This window comes from Patella vulgata, chromosome 6 (genome assembly GCF_932274485.2).
Source record: "Patella vulgata chromosome 6, xgPatVulg1.2, whole genome shotgun sequence".
Lineage (NCBI taxonomy): Eukaryota > Metazoa > Mollusca > Gastropoda > Patellidae > Patella > Patella vulgata.
Genome location: NC_065884.2, coordinates 28,246,357 through 28,274,263, shown reverse-complemented (window position 1 = coordinate 28,274,263; position 27,907 = coordinate 28,246,357). Strand labels below are relative to the sequence as shown.

At 36.8% G+C, this 27,907-nt stretch overlaps 1 protein-coding gene across 4 annotated transcripts; it reads right to left on the bottom strand.

Annotated features, from left to right (window-relative positions):
• Positions 1 to 462: 462 nt before the first annotated feature.
• LOC126823596 (tyramine beta-hydroxylase) lies at positions 463 to 13,495 on the bottom strand. Of its 4 annotated transcripts, none has more exons than XM_050552525.2 (10): positions 13,325 to 13,494; positions 11,888 to 12,084; positions 8,488 to 8,701; positions 7,300 to 7,528; positions 6,735 to 6,914; positions 5,055 to 5,206; positions 3,704 to 3,947; positions 3,112 to 3,208; positions 2,046 to 2,316; positions 463 to 1,647 (listed from the first exon to the last, which is right to left on the bottom strand). In XM_050552525.2, exons 3-10 carry the CDS (start codon positions 8,686 to 8,688, stop codon positions 1,330 to 1,332), a joined length of 1,692 nt encoding a protein of 563 aa, XP_050408482.1. In that variant the 5' UTR covers positions 8,689 to 8,701; positions 11,888 to 12,084; positions 13,325 to 13,494; the 3' UTR covers positions 463 to 1,329. The 4 variants fall into 4 exon arrangements, with proteins under 4 accessions (XP_050408482.1, XP_055957822.1, XP_055957823.1 ...); XM_056101847.1 differs by having other exon boundaries at positions 11,888 to 12,076; XM_056101848.1 differs by having other exon boundaries at positions 11,888 to 12,058.
• Between the last annotated feature and the right edge of the window lie 14,412 nt (positions 13,496 to 27,907).

Below are 27,907 nucleotides of genomic sequence, written 5' to 3'. Positions count from 1 at the left end.
GGCTCTGTGTAGAGATAAAGCCTTCACATTTCTGTGCAGTTTTAAAATGTGTATGCTTGCAATTGATAACGGCTATTGAAATCTTGTCAAAACCTCCTGTGTGTATAATAGTAAATATTGTATTGTTACTTTTAAAATCCCTTATTATCCATGGTGTAAGGTGGGTAAAAAATATAAATTCAATTGATTTAGAATCATTTTCTGACTGAGCGTATTTGCTGTTGTAGACTGGCATAGGTGGTGGTGGTGGGGAGCTAGCAAAGTGCGATTGCGGTTACGAGCGCCGAACCTGTAAGTTTTGACTCTAAGAAGGCGTAAACCCAACAGATGCACGGCTATTCGCGACTGGTGATCGATGAAAATGTTTTGGTATGGTGGATAGAGATATAGGGGGTGTATGGCAATGAACTTATTCCGGGTTGGTAGCGCAAGGACATGTTCTACACAATAAATAACACGAAATAAATTTAAAAATGGATTTATTTGAGTGTTAACATGAGTAACATCGTTTCCAGTTCATTAGATACATATACATTCCTTGATAAAAAAAAAACTATACAGTTATATGGGACAACAATCACTGGTTTATTATACACAGACACGACGTTTCGAGAAGTATTCTCTTATCGTTATCAAGCACAATAACATTTAGTAAACTTGAGGGTCTATATATATGTACAATGCGAAACCATATAATAAACCAGTGATTGTTGTCCCATATAACTGTATAGTTTTGTTATGTTTCCAATTGCTAAATGCCACTAAAGGATTACATTCCTTGATATAAAAAGATAGTGTTTTGGGCTTTTAGGGTTTTGTTTTTATATAAAATCTTAAAAATTAACATGGGTTACACTGTTTTCAGTTCGTAAGATAACGATAGATGCATATGCATTCATTGATATAAAAATGTTCCCTTTTCTTGAAAATATTCTCTTTTCTTGAAAATATTCTCTTTTCTTGAAAATATACTCTTTTCTTGAAAATATACTCTTTGCTTGAAAATATACTCTTTGCTTAAAAATATTCTCTTGCTTAAACATATTCTCTTTTCTTAAAAATATTCTCTTCTCTTGCAAATACAGGCCTACTCTTTTTTTAAAAAAACAAATATACCCTTTTCTTTAAAAATTAAGGTCGTATTTAATATATATCATTTTCATCTTCTTTTTATAAATCAAAACCTTCTTTTTTTTTAAAAAGGTATAATCATTTTTTTTTCTAGAAATATAATGGACTGTGCCTATTTTAATTTTAAAAAAGAAAATATGGATACATTTAAAATATATAATCTGTTTCTTGATAGAAATGGAATGCGGTAGCCTGAACTCAAATGAATCTGTAGACCAAGCACATAAGAACCAGATAAAAGGCTACGTTGTTATTGTTGCTTCCATTTCCATCATTCACGTCATTGCCCTTATTATACTCTCGGTAAACAATTGGGTTTTCAGTGGCGAATTCACAAGACCGCATTGCGTAAATAAATTTATAGACTTCCAGCTTGTGGCTCAAATATTTAAGTAAAGTTTTGTAGGTGAAATCTGCCACTCTGTCCTTAAAGCAACCATTTGTTTCCTTGACCTCATCAACAACAGCTCGGCATCCATGATAACAATAACCAGCAACTGAACATTTCGACATCACCTACAATGTGCAGTTGAAAATACTGTTTTTATACGTTCTACGGACCACGTCGTCTTGTCACATAAAAAGTTTTTAAATACTAAAAATCTACTAGCTGTAAAATTTCCATAATTTAGTTACCCAAATGGTATCCCATTTCCCCACCCTCTGCATGATGTCCGGAATCAGAGACAGCGGTTGGAATTTATGCGAAGCTTTGCAAAATGTTTACTAGTATGCTACGTCAAGTTTGTGTACAAACTTTTAATTATAAACATCAATTATACAATCATATGAACTGTTTAAACGGTATCACAATACACCAGGCAATTATTTCAATTAAAATTTATTCCATTCAATAATAGACACTAAACACCCATTAAATTAACTGTTGGCTTCAATAACCTTATGAAATTTACCTTATCGAATAATGATTTTGTATCTGGGTGAGTCATATTCAATAGTTGACCCATTTTGCACCCCTTTTCCTGATAATCGCAGTATTCAAAATTGCCTCTGGTATCACAAATGCCTTGGATGGCATCAGCTGGGTAATAGTTGAAAAAGGCAAAGCACATTTCTTCATATGTCCCTTCTCCATAAAATGTAGTGTTGTGTCTACTCATTGATTTGTAAGTACAAACTGTTTCAAGGCTATCACCGGGGTTTACAACAATTGGTGGTTCATACCTGAAGTAGGATATCATTGTTTTATTTCATTTCTACAGTATTCAAATGAGTCACAAATTATTTCTAATGATTTCAAAAAAACACTTACATGGACAATAGTTCACCAATATCCCCGCCAATATTGAGTATGTGTATATAAAGAAATACTTTAGTATTTTAAAAAATCCTTTGACGTGATTTTAGACCTATTCAGATTTAGTTTAAATAGTTGTGGGAACCCTCAGATGATCCGTCTCCTTAAATAGAGAAACTAATATAGGAAGTACAGGATGACCGCACAACACACAAGCAAACCCGATTAAACTAACCTGCAGATCAGAGAAACTACACAGAAATTCCCAGAAATAAACAACAAATATCAAACAGTTCAATCATACTTCAATTTAACTAAACGATTTTAAACTATTATTGTTGTTGTTATTATTATTAATATTATTATTATTATTACATACTATAATTCTTTAGGTGTATTCAACTAAGTGAGGGTTGTATAATATTGTATTTACTGCTTTTCGTTATTAGTATATAATTTGTATTGTAAAAAGGGATAGTGGTCTGACATAGACAGTTTGCCTGTTCCCCAATTTCCCATTCATTTATTGTGAATAAAATATGTTTATAAAAAAAAATATCAAATGAAATGAATAGTCCTGGGGCCAGTAGTAAACATCCACTGCGCTGTTACACTCCAAGCCTGTCATCATACAGGGAATGCCTTTACTGTTATTAATGAAAAACAACTCACTGACAGGTCTGATAATCGATGTCGAGACAATGAGATTCCACTGTACTTACTTATAGTCAACAGGATTATCATATCTAAATTGTTGATCATTTGTTAACATCTGTTCAGTACCATCAGTTCTTCTCAGTAAGACATGTTGGGCTGCACCTGAACATAATAAACACATGAATGTGCACAATATGTTTGGGCTACAGTCGAATAAATTCTATTAATCACATAAGTGATTGTACATTTATACTCAAATAATGGTTTTTGTCATTTGTACGTTAGGTTCTTTCTTGAAAACGAACTATTTAATCTTTTTGAAATGTTGCAGTGCAATAAACATAGTGATTGTATACATACCAATTATTATAGTATTATTTTATAAGTCAATTGCTAAACACCTATTATTCTGGAGTATCTATCAGAAATCATTCAAGATAAGTTTATGAAACGTTCTTCACACACACCAGTCTATTTTAGTAGTTTTTATAGGGAAATGTTTCGTTGCTTAGTGAGTCATCCTCATGTTTCTCACAGTGGCCGTACTTTCCAACACAAATATTACCAAATTTTCACAGCAGTTACTGTCACTTCGACACATCCTCTAACAAAATCCACACACTATTGCACTATTTTGTCATTTTGTGTTTCACTTACCCAAATAGTGCATGTGGTTTGAACCTCCTGTCAGGTAGGCAGGCTTTTTGAAGATTCTCTTCGTACATTTAGCACTACACGTTGACTGCTGGACAACTTTAGGCATCAAAGGTGGGATTTCTAAATATATTTGTCCAGTTCTGAATACACCAGCATCATATTTTCGTAGGGTCTTGGTAAAGTAGATGGCCATTCCAGAAGAATCACTCAGATCCGATCGTTTTTCTGGATTATTCCAATGATACTAAAATGTTAAAACGGAACTGTTATAGGTCGTCCTTGATATCTAGTTGTATCAATGTCACCGCCAACATACCCTTTACATTTTAGGCACTCGCGGAATGAGCAAGTAGAAGTTTTTTTTGATAGATACCTAAACATTATAAATTGAAGGTTGGATAATGATTTCTATATACTAGTTGAAGTTATTGTATTAAGTGATCGTCCCGATTATCAGGCTGCTCACAGAATTGAAATTCTTTAAATGAGTTAATTAACTCAGCTAAACAAATCTCGCGTTCATTTTCTAACCTGTCAATATTTGGTATTGAAATTATCAGGTAAGTTAAATTGGCCATTTTTGTCGCATGGTTTAACCCATTCTGAACATCTGAGACACGCTACCTGCGGAGAAGTATCTCAGACACAGTCAGTAGCCATGATATCCATATCACGTGATCTACACATCACAGGTCATCACATTGGCGTCAATGGGTCATGAGGTCAACATTGTAAACAATAGGTTTATCTTCAGCATTGTGTCCGTTGCACCCATAAAGACTATATAATTCGTAGAGTCCCAACATGTTCTCTCTTCTTCCGATGATTTTTCACAAAAATAACATCTACAACTCATAGAATTGACGTTGTCTTCAATGACAGCGTCTGCGAGGGTTGTTCATAGAGGCCGCCATATTGCACTATTTTGTGCGTCGGTCGGGTCTATTTCAGATATACACAATCAATTCTGTTGATGTTTTTAACTAATAGTTAATGTGTTTCAGTTCTAAAACAAATATTTTAAACTCTAACGCAAATTTAGAAAATAGCCAAATTCTGGCTGGGATTACTGAGCAAAATGGCCATTCACTGTATACGTGCGAAAAAAAAGCTAGCCACCAATTAATTTTCGTACGTTAGTTACGTACGGGTTTAACCGATTGTCTTGTTAAATCTGAGAATTACCTTTCATGTTAAAAATCATATAATTATACTAATAGTTGGAATGGGTGGTTAAATGGTGAATAATTACAACAAATTATTCTCGCTTACATATACTTATTGACCATAATAATGAGCAAGTTCTAAATAATAAAATAACCAGTTGAGACAAAGACAGAGACTCACAAACCTGGATAAGAGCCCTTTTAGCAAAACCCTTTCCTATTCTAAAACCAGCTTCATGATGTAAACAATCACCTGCTGACCCAAGTGTCCACCCACCAATCATAGTCCCACAGCCACTGCCCATACCACATTCCTTAGGTTCTGTCATTGCTGGAGCTAAAATATGTAAGTTTGACTAGAGGTTTTCACGTGTATCGATTACAAAATACGTCAATATCAAGATGACTAGGTCTCTGATTAGAGTCAAAAAAGTGTCGATTTAATCAAATCTGATGTGTAAATTTGCTTTGCAAAGTAGCCACGTGTCCATATTAAAGTGTAGAGTTCACAGAAACAGCTATGTTTGTGTTTCATAGTCGACAGTTGATGTCAACATCGAAATAACACGCTAGATTAACCTATTTCAACACTTTAACCTAGATCAAATAAATTTAGTTTCTCCTTTTACCGTAAACAATCATCCACAATAATATAAATAATTAAGCCAGGACCCGGCTCGGTATAGTGACTCTTCTTAAGCATCAGATACCACTTGTCTTTGGTAGGGAAGGCTTTTTTACCGGTTGTCTTAATTAGCTACTAAACAGTGCTGACCAGAAACAAAAGCAAAACTAATGATAAATGAAATAAAATGGGGTTTAACGTCCCACTGTTCTGCTCCGACTGATGTTACCCCGCCACATTTCCCAAATAAATAGATGGGCGAAATTGCGCCCAAAAAGCGTTGTGGACGGACAGAACCATTTTAATAGTCACCATCCTTTTTTCAAAGGCTAGGCTTAAAATAATTATAATCTCTGTACAAGCGTGCATTTTGTAAATAATTCAACGCATCCCTTTCCATTTCAGCAAAAAAAATTCTATTAAACATACTTTATGCAAGAGCTAAATCTGTCTACTGCAGGTCTTTCTTTAGGCCTGATATGTTTTCTAAATTATTAATTAGACATTAATAAACGTATCCAGACCATAATCAACTCTAGATGCCATCGCTAGCCTGCGATCTTAAGTGGATTGTGATCCGATTTACTGCATAACTTTCCTTCTCGATTAAACCATTAATTGGATAATCGAGACAATGTGCTGTTTAACGTACTGACTTTAGTAATGATGACCGAGACTAGGCAGAAATTTTATTCGCTTAGTGCTCAGTTCATAGTGGATCAATTTGAATGAAATTTTCAGCAAATTGCCTTTACGTTATGTAGTTTTTAATTATTATAGTGAGAACTGCCAACTCGTTATCGAATCTCAAATAATGAATCTTTAAGTAATTAATTAGAGATACACACGAATGTTTACCCAGTACATTACCCCCCATTTATCCCAGTAGCAAGGAGCCGCATTATTTGGGTAGCCGAAACTATGAGATGCAATTTTATCCACTTTCATCGACCCCAATGTATTCAAAACTTTTAGGAGTGTTGTGTTGTTGACAGTTTAGAAACTTAAACTACAAGATCAGTCTTGACGTTGTCGGGGTAATCAAAGAACTTTAATCCAGCGGTTCATAAACACCCCTTTGTGAGGGCAAAAGCAAAAACTTCGCAAAAAGACGATGATGTAAAATATGGGGCTAATTAAGTCATTAATAACATCTTGACATTATTGACGTTATCATTCATAAACACATTGGAAGGACATTCTTAGACTGGCACATCACAATACGTCAACTGTTTCTTACCAGTGTCAGCACATGCATATAGCAGCATATGATGCATTACTCTAGATTCATTAATAATGGGTTTGGTTGCGATCATATGATACTCCTCATCACTTGGTAAATCAAAGGTCATGCATATATATGTCGTTTCTTTATTAGGCACGGAAGTCAAGTTTATTCGTAGGTCCATTCTCTGTGTACCTGGAGAACAGAAAGTAACACAAACTTTCATGTAATACCTTAAATAAGCTTACGAGGTACAATTTTAAGTAAAGCAGTTCAATTAAATATTTAGTTCCCACAAAATTCTCTATTTCGCGCGAAAGTATCTGAAGGACAGTGCTGATGAATTAGTAGTACACGGCTTAAAGGAACTAAACCTCTAACTCAACATTTCCCAAAATATTTAAAATTAAAAAAAATAATTAGAATTTAATATTGGCCCATTTCAATCAATATTGATGTTATTATCTTGCCATGAAAATATAGAAGTCTAATCTAATATACATTCACATTACATTAATATATGCTTTTAGGCCCATTTTCGATGTACAGAGCCACACGTCGTTATTTCAACATAACCCACCTTCCTCGTCAATAGCTGGACATGTTAAAACATCACTATCACATTTAACCCAGGAATTTGTCTCGTTACATTTGGCACTTCCCCACGGATCACAAATACCCGGATGACTCAGTAGTGTATCACGATCTGGTGCTTTCCCTTGTTCCCACTGACAATTAGGATCTCCCAATTCTTGACCATTACTCATACCATCTCCATCTGAATCTTTCTCACATAATTCTACAGTCCACTAAAATAACACAATATCATACATCTATTTATACATTATATACACCATCTTTCTAATACGGTTCTATGGCCCACTGACTTTACATGTATGTATACATTACATAGACCATAATTCTATGGCCCACTGACATTATATTAGTTATTATATGTACTTTGGTCCTAAAAGCAACCATTTAGATGTAAGGAACGTGGGCAGTTGGGGTTCATTACCATCCTACTGTAAATAAGGACCCCATCAACACCGATGGGACGCCAGCAATCCGTCTGTAACCATCCCAATCGTCCTGTGGGTTTGATACATATTGCACTGTAACATTGTATTCTATAGTGACGTTACAGATTATATAAACATAGATTTATTTGTTTATTTATAATGTGACAAAGGCTGCTGGTTTATAAAACGGAACACAGAAACACAAATAAGTCAGGTGACAACCGAAGCTAGACAACCGGTCGTAATCAAACAATCAGTTAATAGATTCATAGTGTCACAAAATAAACAAAGTGTTTACTTAATAAAAGTACTTAAAAACATGATTTGTGTCAATACTTTGAATGTATATTTACAAAAACAATCAATCACAAATTAAAATTTTTTAGAGAGAACCCAATCATATATTTATTAATACTATTTCGAAATATACAGTTTAAGCTTGATTTCCCTTTCTTTACTGTTCTTGTGTTCTTTCGATGATTTTTTATAATAAATAGTTTAAAATAAGGTTTAAATTTCAAATTGACTATAATCGCTTAAATAGTTTATTTAAGCCAGCACCGAGATTTATTTATTTGCAAAATGTATTTTTTAAAGTTTAGGTGATATTCGTTCAAAGCTTATTAAACAATTATTTTAAACAAATAACTAATCCAACGGAATGTTTTATAGTCCTGTTTTGTTACGAGGCGTTAGTTTGAGGCTTCATGACCCCATGAAAGGGTGTGTGTGTATATACATCCTACCTTATGTTCAGCTTGAGCAAAATCTTTACCAAACTGATTTCTCTCACCTCCACCAGCTTGGTCTAAATGACCAACACCCTTCCACAAGTAATTAGGTTTACAAGAGTGGGGAACATTCCCCCCATTAGGTATTTTCTCCTGATATCCAGCATAACCTCTGACACAAGCCACTGTAGTGGCTAGAATCAAAACTAGAAACATTGCAAGTTCACACCTGAAAATAACACGAAACGTTAAAGTAAAATGATAATTTATTTTCATTATAAACCTGCAGATAGTTCCATAATACTACATGTAGTAAGCCGGTTTTCATACAACATTGAAACGAGACGGGGTTGAACGTCTTACATTTCTGCCCATCAACCGGGCTAATAAAGACGGTTGGGTTCAATAAGCATAATACTTTATTATATAAAATGTATACAGGGCCGAATTAATACCAATGGAGGCTCTAAGCACTCAACAGATTTTGGCGCCCCCATACATAGGCCTATATGCAATTCCCAATAATACACAATAATAAACCATAATATAAATTTGTATTTTTCAAAATGAGGTTTTATACACGCCATAATTAATTGAGACAAAGTAGCCAGACAGCAGGAAGGGATGATAAATAACAATAAAAAGCCCATTAAAGTTCTTAATTATTTTTTTAAATATTAAGTTTATTGATTGTGATAATATTCACACTTGTTATTAACAATCAACATGTCAACACAGATGCCTAAGTAATACCTTTTCTAACCAGCGGCGGCCAGGCAGAATACGCCCACACTTTTCAAGAGATGGATAGAGAACAAAAGGCGATTTTTCGTTACATCAAGGGCCATAATTCAGAAAGGTACGACCAGATATGTGCGAATATCGACAGGAACCACGATCTTTTGGTTATAAACATGCATTTCAAATTTCATTAAAATTGTAACCTCTAGGGGGTTCACAACCTTGATATACCAGATGTTTACACTATTAGCGTAGAGGTGCGGCCATTTTGTTTGGCAGTTTTCGTCCGATTTTCACATAATTCGAACTCAACCAACATTACGGTGATACATTCAAACAGTTTTTTAAATCAGTTAATAATTGTGACCTCTAGAGGTCAACCAATATTACGGTGTAACGGTGATATATTCGAACGTTTTTGTAAATCAGATAATAATTGTGACCTCTAGAGGGACCACAAGCTAAAAACATAATTTTTCGTACAATCAGCGGCCATAATTCAGGAAGTTACGACCCGATATTCGCGAATATTGAAAGCAACCACGATCTTTGGGTTATAAACATGTATTTCAAGTTTCATCGAAATCAGATAAAAATTGTGACCTCTATAGGGTCCATAAGTTAAACCAGCGGCTGCCAGGCAGGATACGCCCACATTTTCGAGAGATGGATAGAGAACAAGCTAACAAGAAAGTGATTTTTCCTACAATCAAGGGCCATAATTCAGGAAATTACAATTCGATATGCGCATATATCGAAAGGAACTGAGATCTTTGTGTTATAAACTTACATTTCAAATTTCAACAAAATCGGATAAAAATTGTGACCTCTATAGGGTCCACAACCTTGATATACCATATTTTTACGCTATTTGAAAACGAACGGCGGCCATTTTGTCTGTCAATTTTGGGGCGATTTTCACAAAATTCAAACTCAACCGTCCTTAGGGTGGAACGGTAATATAATGATACGATTTTTTAAAATCGGATAAAAATTATGACCTCTAATTGGTCCACAAGCTAAAAACATGATTTTTCGTACAATCAGGGGCCATAATTCAGGAAGTTACGGTTCAATATGCGCGAATATCGAAAGGAACTGAGATCTTTGGGTTATAAACTTACATTTCAAGTTTCAACAAAATCGGATAAAAATTGTGACCTCTATAGGGTCCACAACCTTGATATACCATTTTCTTACGCTATTTGAGAACCAACGGCGGCCATTTTGTCTGTCAATTTTGGGCCGATTTTCACGAAATTCGAATTCAGTCGTCCCTAGGGTGTAACGGTGATATAATAATACGTTTTTTTAAATCGGGTAAAAATTATGACTTCTATAGGGTCCACAAGCTAAAAACGTGATTTTTCGTACAATCAGGGGTCATGATTCAGGAAGTTACGGTCCGATATGCACGAATATCGAAAGGAACCGAGATCTTTGGGTTATAAACTTACATTTCAAGTTTCAACAAAATCGGATAAAAATTGTGACCCCTATAGGGTCAACAACCTTGATATACCATATTCTTACGCTATTTGGGAACGAATGGCGGCCATTTTGTCTGTCAATTATGGGCCGATTTTTACGAAATTAGAACTCAGTCATCCTTAGGGTGTAACGGTGATATAATAGAACGATTTTTTAAATCGGATAAAAATTATGACTTCTATAGGGTCCACAAGCTAAAAACGTGATTTTTCGTACAATCAGGGGCCATAATTCAGGAAGTTAATGTCCGATATGCGCAAATATCGAAAGGAACTGAGATCTTTGGGTTATAGACTTACATTTCAAGTTTCAACAAAATCGGATAAAAATTGTGACCTCTATAGGGTCCACAAGCTAAAAACGTGATTTTTCGTACAAACAGGGGCCATAATCCATGAAGTTTCGATCCGATACATGCCAATATCGAAAGCAGCCGAGATCTTTTGGGGATAAACCTATATTTCAAGTTTCGTCGAAATCGGATAAGAATTGTGACCTGTAGAGAGTCCACAAACAATTGTGGACGGACGGACGGACCGACGTCCGGACGGACAGTGGCGACGGCATAATACGTCCAAATGAAAATGTGGGCGTATAAAAAGCAATTTTTCGTACAATCAGGGGCCATAATCCATGATACATGCCAATATCGAAAAGAATCGATATCTTAGCGAGATAGACCTATATTTCAAGTTTCGTTGAAATCGGATAAAAAATTGTGACCTGTAGAGTGTCCTCAAACAATTGTTGACGGACGGGGCGACAATATATACCAGTGTGTACTTTTAGTGTAAGTGGTTGGTACTGCTGTGGCACTTTTATCTGACAGTTCTGGGCACATTGTTTAACACCATCTAGATACTGTTGGTTTTATCTCGCTCGATCGTTTGAACAGCTATATTAGTTTTTGTGGCAATTACATTTACTGGGGGTACCGTCGATTCTTTGGCAGCAAGCATCTGTTTAAACCGCTGTCCTCTTATAAAATCTCTTTTTTGCTTACTTGTCGATTTTCTGTTGTCCACTGAATTAAAACTGGACCAAGTTAAAACAACTGAAGTATTACGTTCTCGTCGATCAATTCTCCATTGGTTGGCCTTAGTATTCATACCAATAGTTTTCAAGATCTCTGTCAGTTCATCAGGGATGATTAAATTTTCCATATTGTAAAGATTTAACTTACTCGCTTGCAAAAGGTTCCGAGATCTTGCCTCACAAAGCACTCCACCAATCTGTAGCAGTGAGAATCTTCGGTAATAACTAAAGACTTGAACTATCCTTGAAACTATTTATTACCGGAAACATTAAACATCATATACGGAGAACAGCACGTCCGGCAAGCAGAGTAACTGTCCTGGAAACGGGATGAAACCTAGAATACTATATAAATGTACAAATCGGTATTTATAATAAAATGGTGTCTAAGGAATTAACAATTACACCAAGGCTACTAATAACAATTAACGCGGAAAGATTAAAACATACAAGACATTGCAATAAAATAAAACAATAAGATCGTAATTGAACTCGTTAATGTGTCAGCTGTCAACCGTCTGTCATAAGATTAGTAGCTTAACGTCTAATTAAAATGGTGGATTAACAGAAACATAAGAATAATAGAAATGTTTAATTGAATGAATGAATACTGAACGAATGAACTATTGAAAAAACGAAATAGAAACAATTCATAAATTTATCATCATTATAAATATACGTCCACGTGAAAATGTAGGCGTATAAAAATCTAAATAACAATGTCTACTACTTACTGCAGTGCACTCAATATATATTTATATTTATACAGAAAGAAGAAACGACACGGTCTGTTTCCTTTGTTAATGGTTTGTGTGTAATGTTAAGTGCGTTGTACGTTACTCCGCTAGTACAACAATCATCCTTAATTCAATAATGTATACATCATATAAAATATAGTCGAGTTGCTTGATACATACTCTTGTATATTTTATCTTGGACGTTGGCGAGTTCCGTTTATTTCAAAATCAAGTTTAAATAGTTAAATTTTGCTCATTTTGCTATATTTTAACTTTCATCAAAATCGTTTAAAAATTGTAACTTCTAGAGGGTCGACAGTCTAACAACGTGGGACCATAATCCAAAGTTACTCGAAAGGAATCGAGATCTTTGGAATATCAACCTATTTTCCAAGTTTCTTCAAGATCGGATAAATATTGTAACCTATAGAGTGTTCACAAACGTGAACGGACGTCAGGGCGGACAGGGGCGACGACAATATAAGTCCACATGAAAATGTGGGCGCATAAAAATCTCCTGTTCCTAGCCAAATTCTTTACAGATACTGTTGCAATGTTGGACGACAGTTCGATATAATTTCCATTATTAAATATGGGTTACAGCATTATTTTTTCCAATAACTTTATTTAGTATCTATTTACCGAGTTGTTGACAAATTTCCATTTTTAATATGACTGAGGTTTTGTTTAGAATTCCAGAATCAAATTACATTGTATTTCATCATTAATACTTCATACACTGAAGGACCGATTAGTATGTGCATACATGTTTAGACCCCCCCCCCCCCCCCACACACACACACACAAGGCGTACGTTATAGAGAAAGTAAAAGAAAAATCGAACATACCCGTGATTGTGTTCACTCTATGGTAGTATACAGCCTTGCTTAGTCGAAGTATACTTTCTTAAAGTTTCACCTTTTACCATCTAGGGTTATATTAATTGTGGGAATTGTACCGAAGACGGTTATTTTATAAGTTATTTTGTTAATCACATGACTTTGACTATACAATGTTATAGTCCTTCGTCACGTGAGTTGCCCTTCAGACAAAGCTATCTCAACCAACGGGCTTTACATACGAAAAGTACATCATATTAGAGCTGCAACGATTCAGTTCGGTGCACCAATAACCGACACTAGCCGTCTCGGTTCGATCCACGATCTACAACGTTCAAATTTCGATTCGGTTTAATTGCAAATTAAATTTCAAATAAAAACAACGTACACCTTACCATATAAAAAAAAATGAAAGACCTGTAGCAATTAAGTCCACTTAAAATTTAAAAAAAAAACTTTGTTTTTACGTAACTTTTAATTTACGTTAACAAAACACGAATGTCACTCGAAAACATAACTAAAACAGAGTAACCTCCCTTTAAAACAATTTCCGTATGCTGACGAAAGTTAATTTATTTGAAATTGGTGACGTACCGAATGTTCATTTCGATAATCGTTATATAAATTCTAAACGATCTCATTAGCTGATAATTCCGGTCATTATCTTCGGATATTTTCGTGTTTAGCGATTATTACCCGGAGTCAAGTAAACACTGGAAGGTAAAATTATGGCAGACGACGTACTTTCTCGACCACCTGGTAATTTGAAATCTAAAGTTTGGGATCATTTTGGTGTAAGAAAAAACTCTAAAGATGTGGCAACTTGTAGAGTATGCTACACTGACATATCCCATAAAACAGGAAACACAACAAACCTGTCAAACCAATAAAAGTGTTCAAGAGAATTTTAGTCTTGTGTTTTTATTGTTTTTAATGAATTATATACAGGAACATTTACTGGTTATTGTAGCTGATAATCGAATCGAAAAAAATCGAATCGAATGGTTAAAATCGATAATCGAACCGAATCGAGGTAGTTGTGAATCGTTGCAGCCCTAAAATCATAATCCCGTGATATATATCGTGTATATTATTGAATGGTATTCCACGTTTATTCAAGTTAAATCTTCACCCATTTTTATGGTATTCGGCTAGAGGGAGCACTTAGGGACTCCGAAATTTATTAACTTTTTGATAAAACAAAAATACATTTCATCCATTGTCGTTTCTTTACAACACACGCATCAATTCCTTCGATTTCGATATTTACATTAGACTTGTTTAATTCCAAACAAAGTTTGTATCATCGTCTTACAGCAGATAATTAGTAAAATTTACTCGAATTATATTCCCGATGGGTGAAGCGTAGAGTGTGAATAAAACAGATCCAAGAACGAAACCCTGCGACACTCCATATTTTGCCTACTCTGAGATATTATTAATGTAATTATAATCTACAAGTTTCATTGAAATCGGTTGATAGTTGCGGTATGTAGCTGTGCCACATGAAATATGTGGTAATCTAAGATATCTCGGAAACCGCTAATCCAAAGTGGTCGAAATTTTGCCTACTCTGAGATTATTATTAATGTAATTATAATCTGCAAGTTTCATTGACATTGGTTGGTAATTGCGGTCTGTAGCCTTGCCACATGAAATCTGTGGTAGCGTGATATCTCCGAAACCGCTAACCGGAAGTAGTCAAACTTTTGCCTACTCAGGGATATTATTAATGTAATTATAATCTGCAAGTTTCATTGAAATCGGTTGGTATTTGCGGTCTGTAGCCGTGCCACATGAAATGTGTGGTAAACTGATATCTCGGTAACCGCTAACCAGAAGTGGCCGAAACTTTGCCTACTCTGAGATATTATTATTGTAATTATAATCTGCAAGTTTCATTGAAATCGGTTGGTAATTGCAGTCTGTAGCCGTGCCACATGAAATGTGTGGTAACCTGATATCTAGGAAACCGCTAACCGGAAGTGGTCGAAATTTTGCCTACTCTGAGATATTATGAATGTTATCATATTCTGTAAGTTTCATGGATATCGGTTGATAGTTGTCGTCTGTAGCCGTGCCACATGAAATGTGTGGTAACCTGGTATCTCCGAAACCGCTAACCGGAAGTGGTCGAAATTTTACCTATTCTGGGATATTATTAGTGTTATCGTTATCTGCAAGTTTCACTGAAATCGGTTGATAATTGCGGTACGGAGACTTGCCACACGTGGCAAATAGTCCCCGGATTGTCTTACCCCATGTGGCAAATAGCCCCAGCCAAGATTTAAAGCGTGCGCTTCGGATCATTAAGTCTTTTTATTGACACAACTGGCGTGGATTCGATTCCTAGTTTGTACGTGACAAAGAGTGGAGTCATCTGATTAACCTCGTGGGTTTCCTCTGGGTCCCTCGATTTCATCAGACTGTTAAAAAACAAACTACGCATAAGCGAATTATTCAAAGAAAGTTTGTGTTGAGTGTGCGTTATACCTTGCAATTTCTCACTCATATTATCATTATTAAATTATACACCGTTAATGAAGTGGACTTCCGCCATTCGGTATCTGTCTTCTATATGATCTGTATAACCAACTGAAGAGGTGTATACACATTTTAATGCTACAATGAACTAAACAAATTAAATATTGCAAATAATAATTGAACACTACCGGAATATCTTGATCATTCAAATAAAAATATTGTGCATTACATTCTATGATGTAAATAAAACTAAAAAGAAAATGGAGTACATAATTGATTTGACAGACATATTAAATACATAAATACATGTAATCTCTAGGTGGCATCCACAAATTTCTTTAATGCACATTTAAATGAGCTAAATCGCTAATATTTGGAACCTAGAAATTGACAAAAATGGGTAGCAACGCCAATGTAATATGAATGTATATAAACTAATTTACATTCAATCGTTTCTCATTTACTGTAATTTCTAATCAGTTATGTTCGGCGAAATACGCCAGAAGTCTAATGTGAATGGCAATCTTTAGCGTCTGGTTTTTCCAGTCTACACCGATGGTATTTATTGCTCATGCTCTCCAGAAAAGAATATAGCGTCACCATTTGACAGGACTTGTGGAATATGTCTAGCCCTGTTCTTTGAGTCCCCTGATCCAAATGGCGCTGAAACGCATTATGGTACACGATTCGTGTATCAATGGTTAAATGTTTATTTTGTCTTGAATATTGGATATCAGAAGCCCACCTTTTCCCTGTAAGATCACAAGACCAATGTTGATTTGAATTGACAAATAATTCGTGTTTTCAAGGTCGAAGATTTTTGATGATATTGAGTTAGAGACTTAGCTACTTTAAGTTTAGATTGTGTATAGTTTGTGTCTAGGTAATTTATCTCTTCCTAAGAAGTCACCATACAGTGTAGGCTACAAACTCTGGTATATCGGGCCAATTGAGGAGTGGAGACCTCGTCAGTTAAAAAATAAATAATTGAAAGATTAGATTAATTTTGATCGTCATAGAGCGTAACATTTAAAGTCTGGTTTATGGCAACATTGGGTTAAAGGTAAATAATGTAGGAAACTGTTATTTTTATTTAGTCTCCAACTCGTAGTCTTAAGCGCATGCGCAAGGTCACTCCGATGGCAACCAATGTCATTTACGTCATCACTCGGCAAACCTCAGCAGATTCCAGTATCCTACATCAAGCCTCGGCTGTATGACGAAGACCGCCATTGGAACTACTTTCAAGTTCCCGGATTACCAACAGCGTTGTCCATGACGACGCCTTTGAAGAATGTTTTATCATACACTCAAAGCTATTAAAAACGCAATGCCAAATTCAAAGTTTATTTACGGCAACAACTTTTAACAACTGTACACAACATGATTGACAAAATCGAAATAACACGCATCTGTGGATCATTTCATGAAAGAATTCACTAAAAATGCACAAAACCGAAACGTCAGAGAACCATGAAACAAAGCAGGGGTCAGCTGAAGTCAATATCGAAAATGTCCACCCTGAGCTCTTACACATGCCTGAAGTCGCCTTGGCATGGACTGACACAGATGTCTCACTACACGCTGTTGGATTGTTTGCCAATGATTTTGGAGTGCCTGTGCCAACTCTGCAACAGTTCATGGTGGCACGGTTTGAGGTCGAACCCGTCGTCCAAGTTCATCCCAAAGGTGTTCGTTCATGTCGACGTCGGTAGATACGGTGACGTCCATCAGGAAAACTGAGGTTGAAACGGGATTCATCCGAGAAGATGACATTTCGCCATGGTGTGTTGTGCAGATACCCCTGATTTGCGGTCCATTGCTGTCTGGCAAGTCGATGACGATGCAAAAGGATTTGACCTTAGTAAGGTCGACAGCAGCGTAACCCAAGAGCAGCCAGGCGCCTTCGAATTGTTTGAGGGCTGATCTGACGTTGCCGGGTTCCAACAGTTCCCCTGACAGTAGCAGTAGCTGACTGGAACCTGTTGCGCAGATTCTGTAGTGAGATGTGGCGATCTTGAGCAGCGGTTGTTACAGGTGGCGCTCCAGGTCGGGGTCGATTGGCAACGCTTCCACGCCACTGAGGCGAGCAATGGTCGATGGGTGGACATTAAAGTGTCTGGCGACGGCTACTGTGAAGCCTTCTGATCCAGTATGCCATTAGCTCTGTTCCTGTTTTCTTGTGTAAGTCGTGACATTTTTCCAAAGTGATGAATGTTGAAATTTTGACCTGTATTTAAAGGGCCAGAGTGCAGGGAATGGGACTGCTTAAAATCGTGAAAAAAAGACAAATGTTGCGTTTGCACGAACAAAGTTCATTGCCGAGAACTGATATTGGATTCAAACCCAGAACTCCACAAAAAGGGACCCATCACAAGTTTCACCTATGTGCCATAAGTTAGGAAAGGCAATGAAAACTTTTACCAGAAATATTTCACGAATTAGGCATTGCGTTTTTAATGGCTTTATACAAGTCGGAAGCTGTGTGATAGAGCTGGTTAAACACATTCCAAATATAATTTTAACACAGAGATCATTGCTACGGTAGCTGAGTAATACAGGTTTCCTGAATCGGAAGTGACGAACGCCAAAGGAAAACACGAGTCATTTCTCTATATAACTGACCTATGTGACGAGTGATAACAGATACACGACCGAATTTCTGCTCACTAATAATTCCTTCGAAGACCAAAAGTTGTTATATGGGACTGTAAGAGGATACCTGACAATTCAATAAAGTAATTGAATGTCATTAGATAAGAGAACACGAGAAAAATAGAAAATAGTCCGTACATTCCCTTGTTTATATTCGTTCTATACCTTATAAAAACATGGTAATGCACGGACTTTTCCTGTTTTTCTTTCGTGTTCACTTATCTAGTGGCAGTCAATTCTTTTTATGAATTGTCAGATATTCTCTCACAGTCTCCCACAACAACTTTTGGTCTTCGAAGGAATTATTAGTGAGCAGAAATTCACCCGTATATCCGTTATCATTCGTCACATCAGTCAGTTATATAGAGTGACGACTTGTGTTTTCCTTTGGCGTTCGTCACTTTCGATTTAGAAAACCTGTATTACTCAGCTATCGTAGCAATGATCTCTGTGTTAAAATTATATTTGGAATTTGTTTAACCAGCTCTATTACATATGTGATAATGACTGGCACCATTGTCCTTTAATTATATAGAGAAAGGCTCATGTACTAGGATTATATTTGTATATCCCAAGTGTAGGCTACATTATCCATAGTAGGCTAGGCTATGGGTTGAGAGGAATGAATAACATGGAAGGCCCTATAAAGGCCGCCGGTTGGTAGAGGTGTAGACTAGCCGAGTCGTCGGCGTATTCGGCTGAACAAATAATCATTATCATGGTCGTCGCAGCGGTCTCTACTTGTGTAGCTTAGTTAGCTACACAACACGACGGTCCCTAACCACCCCGTAGTAATAGTAATGGTTATTTTCTTCCGGTGCCTGCCCCCAATCCCAGGCAAGAGAACAGTAAATCCCATGTGGAACAATATTAAGAATTGAAGACTTTAGATCAACACACCGATGCAGATCAATGCCAGGTACCTCAACATAGTCGTGGTAGCTATGTCGGGGTTTCTTCGCGAGATCATGATTGTTTCCCGGCTGAAAAAGTTAACCTATTGAAAACATAGGGATGGCATCGTGGCCCCGGGAACCTTTGATATCAATGCGGGATATACCATGTTTATCTGTATGCGGATCTCTTGGAACCCGAACGTTTGATCAAGAACTTTTTTATGATTTTACCCCGTACATTGTCTTGCCTTTTTTATATGTAGGTCTAAATAATCTTAATTAAATCAACCTTGTCATCCGATAATTAATGAATTGGGCATTAAAAAGGTAATAAACAACTACTATAAAAACAACAACGATAAAATGGCATTCACCAAAGGTCATGAATTTCTATCGTGGTGTGTTACGCCAAAAGGGCACCAACATGAATAGGCCCATGCCCATAAACGTGTGTCGAGTGGTGTCTTGTCTTACGACAGAAGAAGGGACGACAACCAGGTGCCCATTCAATAGGAACCCAAAGAATGAAAATGAAATGAAATGGGGTTTAACGTCCTACTGTTTTGCTCCTAAACTGGGCTAATGAAGACGGGCATACGCCATACAGTGTGCTATGAGGGAAATTTTGCCCGGGCAGCGGCGCTGCGGCCTACTCTTATATCGAATTCCAACTGCCAAGGGATCTTTTAGTGCACGCCAATGTGTACACGGGACCTCGGTTTTTCGAACCATCCGAACGACTAAACAGCTGTCCTTGTCAGGCCCTCCGTCCTGCATCACTGACAAGGGGAACCACGCCGGAAAATCTGGATGAACTTTCTCGGCCAATGCAGGGATCGAACACCTGACCTCTAGGCTAGCGAGCTAGTGTCTTACCCTAGAGAAATCCCTAGAATGGTAAGAAAAATCTCGATAAAGTAACGGAAATTTCCTAAGGGGAATTCCAAGCGAACTCCAATGAAGTCACGTAGCATCCATGATGACATCATTTCTGATACCATAGCGATGACATTGGTTGCCATGATGATTATGTTTAATAGTAATCCTATGTATACTCTTCAAAAAAAAAAAGAAACGCACAGCCCATTTTTCATCATTTTTTTTATTTGAACAGGATCGTTGTTTCCATAAATCTTACTTCTTTTGATGTCATTATGTGTGGATAAAAGACATTCATTATTGGTTTTAAATGTAGGGTCACTAATTGTGACTGGCCATACTTTTGCCGAAATTTGTTTTCGCTTGATTGCACCAAGATCTTGGAGCCACCAAAGCTAGTTTAGAAGTTATTGTGTGCGCAGTGAGCCTACCTAACTCGATTCCCCACATATTTAGTACGTTTACGGTAATATATCTCCAAAAGCCAGCATAGAAGGCTTCTGGATATTTGTATTCTCGTAGTTTATTCATGTTGCCATCAAAGCCAGTTTGGAGTGCTTTTATGTGCAGGGTGGGCGTACCCCTTGTTTATTGCACCCGCGAACCCCGCCTCGAATCCAGGTGCTGGGAACTTTGCGGTGGTATAACTCGATACGCCAACATAGAAAATAAATGAAAATTGGCCTGTTCATATCTTATCCATCTGTTGATTTGGTGAAATAAAGATCTTGGAGCTATTTTATGAGTTATCGCGATGAGCCTACTCTAACCCGATCCCCCCATTGTTTTAGTATGTTTACGGTGATATTTCTCTGAAATCCAGCTTAGGAAGCTTCTGAAAATTTGTATTCTAGTAGTTTATTCATCCCTTGATTCCATGAAACAAAAAAACATTTTGCCACCAAAGCTGGTTTCGGTGCGTTTTGATGCAGCGTGGACGTACCACTTTTCCGCGTGTTCAGTTAGCCTAGACGTGTGCGATATTTTAGTATGTTTACGGTAATAGTATATTTTTTTTTCATGGGGGGGGGGGGGGGAGGGTGTCTATTACACATATACTTTGCATTAATATGTCGTTTTCTAATATAAAGGTAACAATTATTTTCGTGATAATTATATCTAGGTTTTTATTGGCGCTAGGAATAATATGTGTGCTAACTTCATTTCGTATCCAGGTGACCTTATGGCTTTATCGCGTAAATCATTAATTTCCGTCATAGTACTTTTTCCGTATGCAAATGACGTTCGTCGTAGAACCCATATAAGGTATATGTTCTACTGTGCAAGGTTCTATTATGCATTTGTCTATTATGCAGAATGCAGAAGTGTAATGTGCAAAATAACTATTCTACTGTATTTTGTATTATTGAAAAGTGTATTCTGTATTTTAACACCGTGGCATTGGTATTGTTGAGCAATGGAAATTGCAAATTTTAAAACTAAAATATTTTGAACTATTGACATTTGCAGTTTGCACCGTGAACAATGAAATAATATTGGCAACGTTATACTTCCATATAGATTTGGGTCTCATGCGAATAGCTTGCGAAGTTGTTAAACTCGTGTGTCTTGGTGCAATCAAGCGAAAACAAATTTCGGCAAAAGTAAGGCCAGTCACAATTAGTGACCCTACATTTAAAACCAATAATGAATGTCTTTTATCCACACATAATGACATCAAAAGAAGTAAGATTTATGGAAACAACGATCCTGTTCAAATAAAAAAAATGATGAAAAATGGGCTGTGCGTTTCTTTTTTTTTTTGAAGAGTATACATAGGATTACTATTAAACATGCTAAGTGTTTGAGACGGCTGAACCCCAGTTATATCTTGTAGCTAGTTCTTGACACGGTTTTAATCCCAGTTGTACCTAGTTTTTGACCGATCTACTGACAAATAAACACACCTTAACTATTTATAATGTTATTGGTAATAAATGTGTGACAATTATGTCATGTGTTTAGTTGAACTGCTCGCACGTGGGGAAATCAGGTGACATGACGACTGTCATTGATAAAAAGATTCTTACAATTACCAAATAACCTATTTGTTTGTGTTTTGTATGTTCTTTTCACACCCTGTAAAATATTATACTTGAATATATTCAGTCGTCAAACTTTTCAATGATCAATGTCCATGGAAACAATTTTACACAAGCAGGTATCTGTGTTATTGCATCTGTACATATAATATGTACATATAATATTAATTCATTAAATACTAAAATATATTATTTAATTCAAACAGGGCCATGGACATGGTTAACTGGGCTCGTCTGCTTAGGTTAGTGTGCAATATTATCAATATTAATAGATGTTTTGGGGCCAGTACTTCTCGAGACAACGAGAGAGAGAGAGAGAAATGGGGTTTAACGTCCACTCGACACAAACTAGGTCATTTCGGGACTAACATATGGTTTTTAATTTTATTTCAATAATTCGCTTGCGCATAGGGGTCTTTAGCAGTGGGAGGACCCGGAGAAAACCCACAAGGTTGGACAGGCGACCCTACTCCTTGTCACGTACAACCGGGGATTCGAAACCACGCCAGTCGACTCAATGACAGACATTATGATACAGCTCGCGCACGCTAACCATTGAGCCATCCAACCCCCCTCGAGACAACGAACGGATGGCCCGGTGCACACAAAACTCTTAACTGATCAAAAAACTTCTGATCCTTAATATTTATTAAAAATCTCATCTAATTTGGGCAAATATTGTCGCTTCTGTGGGCCCACAAACGTTTCCCTAAACGGAAGGTATAACTACGGCACGGAAGGTCCAAATGCGCACCAAAGTCGTACTAATCCAAGATCGTTGGGATATTCACACATATTTAAAGCTGGATCTTAATCGGATTTTGTCCAGCCTCGTGGGTTTTCTCCGGGTCCTCCGGTTTCCTCCCACTGCTAAAGACCCCTACGCGCAAGCGAATTATTGAAATAAAATTAAACCATATGTTAGTCCCGAAATGACCTAGTTTGTGTCGAGTGGACGTTAAACCCCATTTCTCTCTCTCTCTCTCTTTAATCGGATTTATATTGTGGCATAAACAAGGTCCACAACCTTGGTGGGCGGGTAGATGTCCGAATGGTTAAAACATGCGCACTGTATCATAAGGTCTGTCACTGAGTCAACTGGCGGGGTTTCAATTCCCCGGTTGTTCGTGCCAAGGAGTAGGGTTTTCTTCGGGTCTTCCGGTTTCCTTCAACTGCTAAAGACCCCTACGCGCAATGGAATTATTGAAATTGATTTGAACCATGTGTTAGTCCCAAAATGACCTAGTTTGTGTCGAGTGGACGTCACCCCCCCCCTCTCTCTCTCTCTCTCTCTCTCTCCCACAACCTTGGTATTACAAACTTTTACACTATTACGACAGGTAATACGTCCACATGAAAAGCATGGATGTCTTTATCGGAGTATTGACCTCTGATGAGATTGTACTGACATGAAAAGAAAAGCACATTTAACCAGGATCCGACTGTTTCCAAAATACGTAAAAACTGTCAAATCAAAATCTCTCAGATTTATTTTCACAACAATTGTTATACATAATAGTGGCGATTCTAATTTTGAACAAGCTGTGTTAGCCCAATGACAACGTTATCTGACGCGATTGAGCAAAATTGAGTAAATCCAAAAATGCGTCGGTCTGTGCTATGGCTGACCTTTGTAAAAAGGCAAGACGGGTCTTGTACAGCAATAGATTAGAAGCAAAGTATGTGTCCCTATACTAATTAAACTTTATTGGTTTGTATGCCTCTGATTTAGTGTACAGTTAAGCAATGAGGAGTAATACAAAACATAACAATTCACCAACAATAAAAACTTGCATCCCCCCCCCCCCCGGGTTACCTTGCCGAGCTCGGATATATATATATATATATGTGTGTGTGTAGATTGCTGCTCAATTATCTATATTTGTGACTGTCGTTTGTCTGTCTGTCTGTCTGTCTGTTCGGGGTTGGCGGCTACACTATGTCTGCCCCGAGTCTGAAATTTGGGGTATAGGGGTAGCTCAGACCGGGGAGTAACATAGGCCAGGTGGCGTTAGTCTGCCACTTCCGGTTTCGGAGTTATGACCCCCGAGCGAAGCCGGTCTGTTCGGGGTTGGCGGCTACACTAGGTCTGCCCCGAGTCTGAAATTTGGGGTATAGGGGTAGCTCGGACCGTGGAGTAACATAGGCCAGGTGGCGTTAGTCTACCACTTCGGGTTTCGGAGTTATGACCCCAGAGCGAAGCCGGGTATCCTGCTAGTAATAGATTAAACCAACCTGGCTTGAAAGAATCCAACCCATTACTGATTGAAGCATATTAAGGCGATATTAAAATAGTTAACTCTAATATTAAACTCTCATGAATCTTAAACACGTTTAATAAATATATAAATCCGTCCAACCTCATTAATATTTTATATCAAATCAGCAGTACAATTCAAATTTAATTCCATTTTCACTGAACTGTGCCAAATAGTCTATTTTAAAATGGCTATATATTAACATGACTAATTTATATGACTTCTTTCTTAAATATTACAGTGTGAATTTGGATTTTGTTCCGTTTCATTATTACTTTCAATTTATTATCGTATTTGTTGTGTATTAAAGCCAGGGAAATTTTATAAGAATCTAAAGCACTGGAGAATAGCATGACCTGAATTCCAACCATCCAATAAGACTGTTGCAGCTGCATTCACAAATAATAATCGATGCCCGAGAAATGACGCACAAAGTAGAGTGGCTCCAGACAAATTGTTTTAATCCATACCCAATTCAGTACAAATTCGTGGTATTCAATTAAAAGAAATGTAAAATTAGTGTTTTGTCAGATTTCGGGCACTTTATTTTGCAAACTAGATGAAATACAGTAATAAATTTTGTTTTCACTTTACCCGTCTGCCAGAAAGTTTTGGATAGATATGCAGTTCATTTCGGGCTTTATATTATTTTTTTTTAGAAATTCCGTTAAATCGTTCAAGAAAGTTGAAAGTAGAGACAGGTGAGATTTTCACCCTGCCGTAATTCCGATAGTACATTCGAAACTACGCGATTCTTCGCTGTTTAGTTTAATCTTGGCTTTTATGTCTTTATAAATATTAAAACAGAATCTTCTGCAGGAGATTATTTAAGTTTAGTTGTTTGCAGCATTAAAAATTTCGTCAGCAGTTATGTTTGAGTTTATACAAACATTCCTATCGTTTGTAACCGGCATGTAGATTCACAATTAAAACTAAGATGTTTAGTTTTTAAGCCTTTATTAGAAACTATGGAAATATATACATAAATAACTAATTTACATATCACAGTAATACAAAATATGCGTATCACTGTGTTAAAAAAAATGTGCCACCACTCACTGATGAGATCTTTAACTGACTGGCGGTAAATGCTGATCCAAGATGAAGTTCATCCAAAATACTTCAACCACTCCCAACTTGAACAGAAGAACGTGTACTCATGTTGATATTGTTGACAGTGGTTACCGGTTGTAATTCATACAAAATGGAATGTGGTTGAATTGAAACTAGATGTATTGATAAATTTGCAATTCGGATGTAAACAATTCACAAGAACCGGTGAAATTTCAACAGTGTCTGGTATCTTGGACTGAGTAGAACGTTGAGCCATGGCTTTATAGCGAACACTTGATTTGACAGTAACGACTCATGCTATAACTGTAGATTTAGTTTCCGCTTGAAGTTGAGTCCATGTTTCTCGATAACTATATCCAAAAGATGTTGTAAAAAGTTAGTACCAAGCACAATCGGTGTGAGCTGATGGTATGATGTATCCGGTATCACTTTAAAAATCCATGGTATGGCAACCTAAGTGGATTTATTTCCCCCGGCATCCTATAACTTCACCAAAGTATCTAACCCTGGCAACTCACAAACACTTTCAATGTTATCTCTACAAAATAAATTGACAGGTGATTGACACTTGAGAACTACTGTCTGCAACGCCTAGGCTAAATTACCAACCTAATAAGCTAACGGGTTCTTAGTTCTCAAACCTATTGTCTGCCCTTTAACAAAAGCTTCTTATAGTTTAAATTCCTGTTAAGTCTAATACGACAACTTGTAGGGATGTATCCCCTTTGAAGAGATCTAACATAATGTAGGTTCCGCGTGTTCCTGCATACTCTTTCTCTAACCAGGTCTATTAATCTTCAGGATGATATTAAATTCTTCATTTCGTTGTTTTCTGCTGAAGCTTTAATATGAGATGCAGATGGTCTTTTTGTCTCAGATGATGATAAATAAACTTGGGATTCGATCTTTCTAACTTCCACCGTCAACTCCTCATAATCTTTAATACGGTTTGCTGGCTGTTTAGTACTTGGTGTAAGTCCATTCTAAAATCTTCTACGTAACATGTCGTTAGTGGCATCATGTGAATCATCACCTCGATCAACAGCTTTCTGGGGAATATCTTAAGTCTGCACTGTTGATTAAAACTCAGCTAACAAACTTGTGTCTCCTCAACAGATTCAAAAACACCGTTCAGCTTTTATTCACATGCGATCTAACCTCATCACAACCTTACCTGCTTCCCCACGTAATGATTAAAAGATGGCTTATTGTCAAACTTGTTTCTTGTTATACCTTGACTGCACTAACTCTTCAACTTCAATTAGGTAATGCCTAAACGCTGGTAAATGTTCTTGTGAGGGTCGAAGTTATTTCTTGGCTGAACACTAATCTTACATCCAGGTCCACAGGCGCCTGTAACGTGAAAAATATTTCAAAAATACATGTAACATCAAACCATGACTAAGTATAGCCTATATGGGTAAAGTCTGTTACGTCCATGTTCGTAAGCGAGTAACACATGACACAATTATATGGAATACAAGTTACTTAAAGGATCAATTCTTAAGCGAGATTATCATATAACTGGTCTGATTCTAATTTCTAACTCAGGGACAAATAACTCGTCTGAAAAGGATTCTCTTTCAGTAGATATGATAATATCAAGGTGAGAAAAGGTTGGAATTAAATAATTGTGATCGAAGTTCACTGCTCTAGATTCGTCAACCAGTGGCAATACTCGCTGATTTTCCCGTCAAGCAGTGGCAATACTCACTGATTTTCGCTAGGTAGACAATCGAGTCTACGATGACGTTTGAAAATTGTCCACGTGACTTAAAGATGTCATCGTACATACTAAAACTTATTCTAGCTCGTTGAACCTCGTGAACGTTGACAAAAGTTATCATCCGATCTGTATGAAATTTATATGCATTATTTAAATTAGTAAAACGAAAAATACTGTCGACTTTCAACAACTTCTGTAAATTACTTCCAGAGTTAAGGCCCTTGTTTAAGTTTGTAGAATCTGGTGAACCCTCAAACGACGAAAATTATGATCTGGATGAAATTGTCTTGTAAATGCCCCCAATTACGTCGTACCTACAAAGATGTACGAGAACCCATTTACGAGAACCGATTTAACTGATGTGAGCTTATGTTCCGTTGCCTGGCAACCTATGTTTTGTAGGCCTACTGGATTTGTTCGTCCGGTTCCACCTTGGGTGATATCGCATTGGATAATAACAGTTTCTAATTTCTATCAATGACGATTTCTAAAATTTAAGAGTTTCTACCTATAACGTAAGAGTAGCCTATATCCACTGGCCTTATACGGTATCTCTAGATTTCCGTCATTACATGGAA

Excerpts from the sequence above, each read along its gene's own strand:
- LOC126823596 (XM_056101849.1), bottom strand. The coding sequence starts at position 8,688 with ATGTTTCTAGTTTTGATTCTAGCCACTACAGTGGCTTGTGTCAGAGGT. Across the intron at positions 7,529-8,487 it reads TTGCTCAAGCTGAACATAAG|TGGACTGTAGAATTATGTGA; the intron begins GTAGGATGTATA and ends GTGTTATTTTAG. Across the intron at positions 3,948-5,054 it reads CTAAAAGGGCTCTTATCCAG|TATCATTGGAATAATCCAGA; the intron begins GTTTGTGAGTCT and ends TTAACATTTTAG.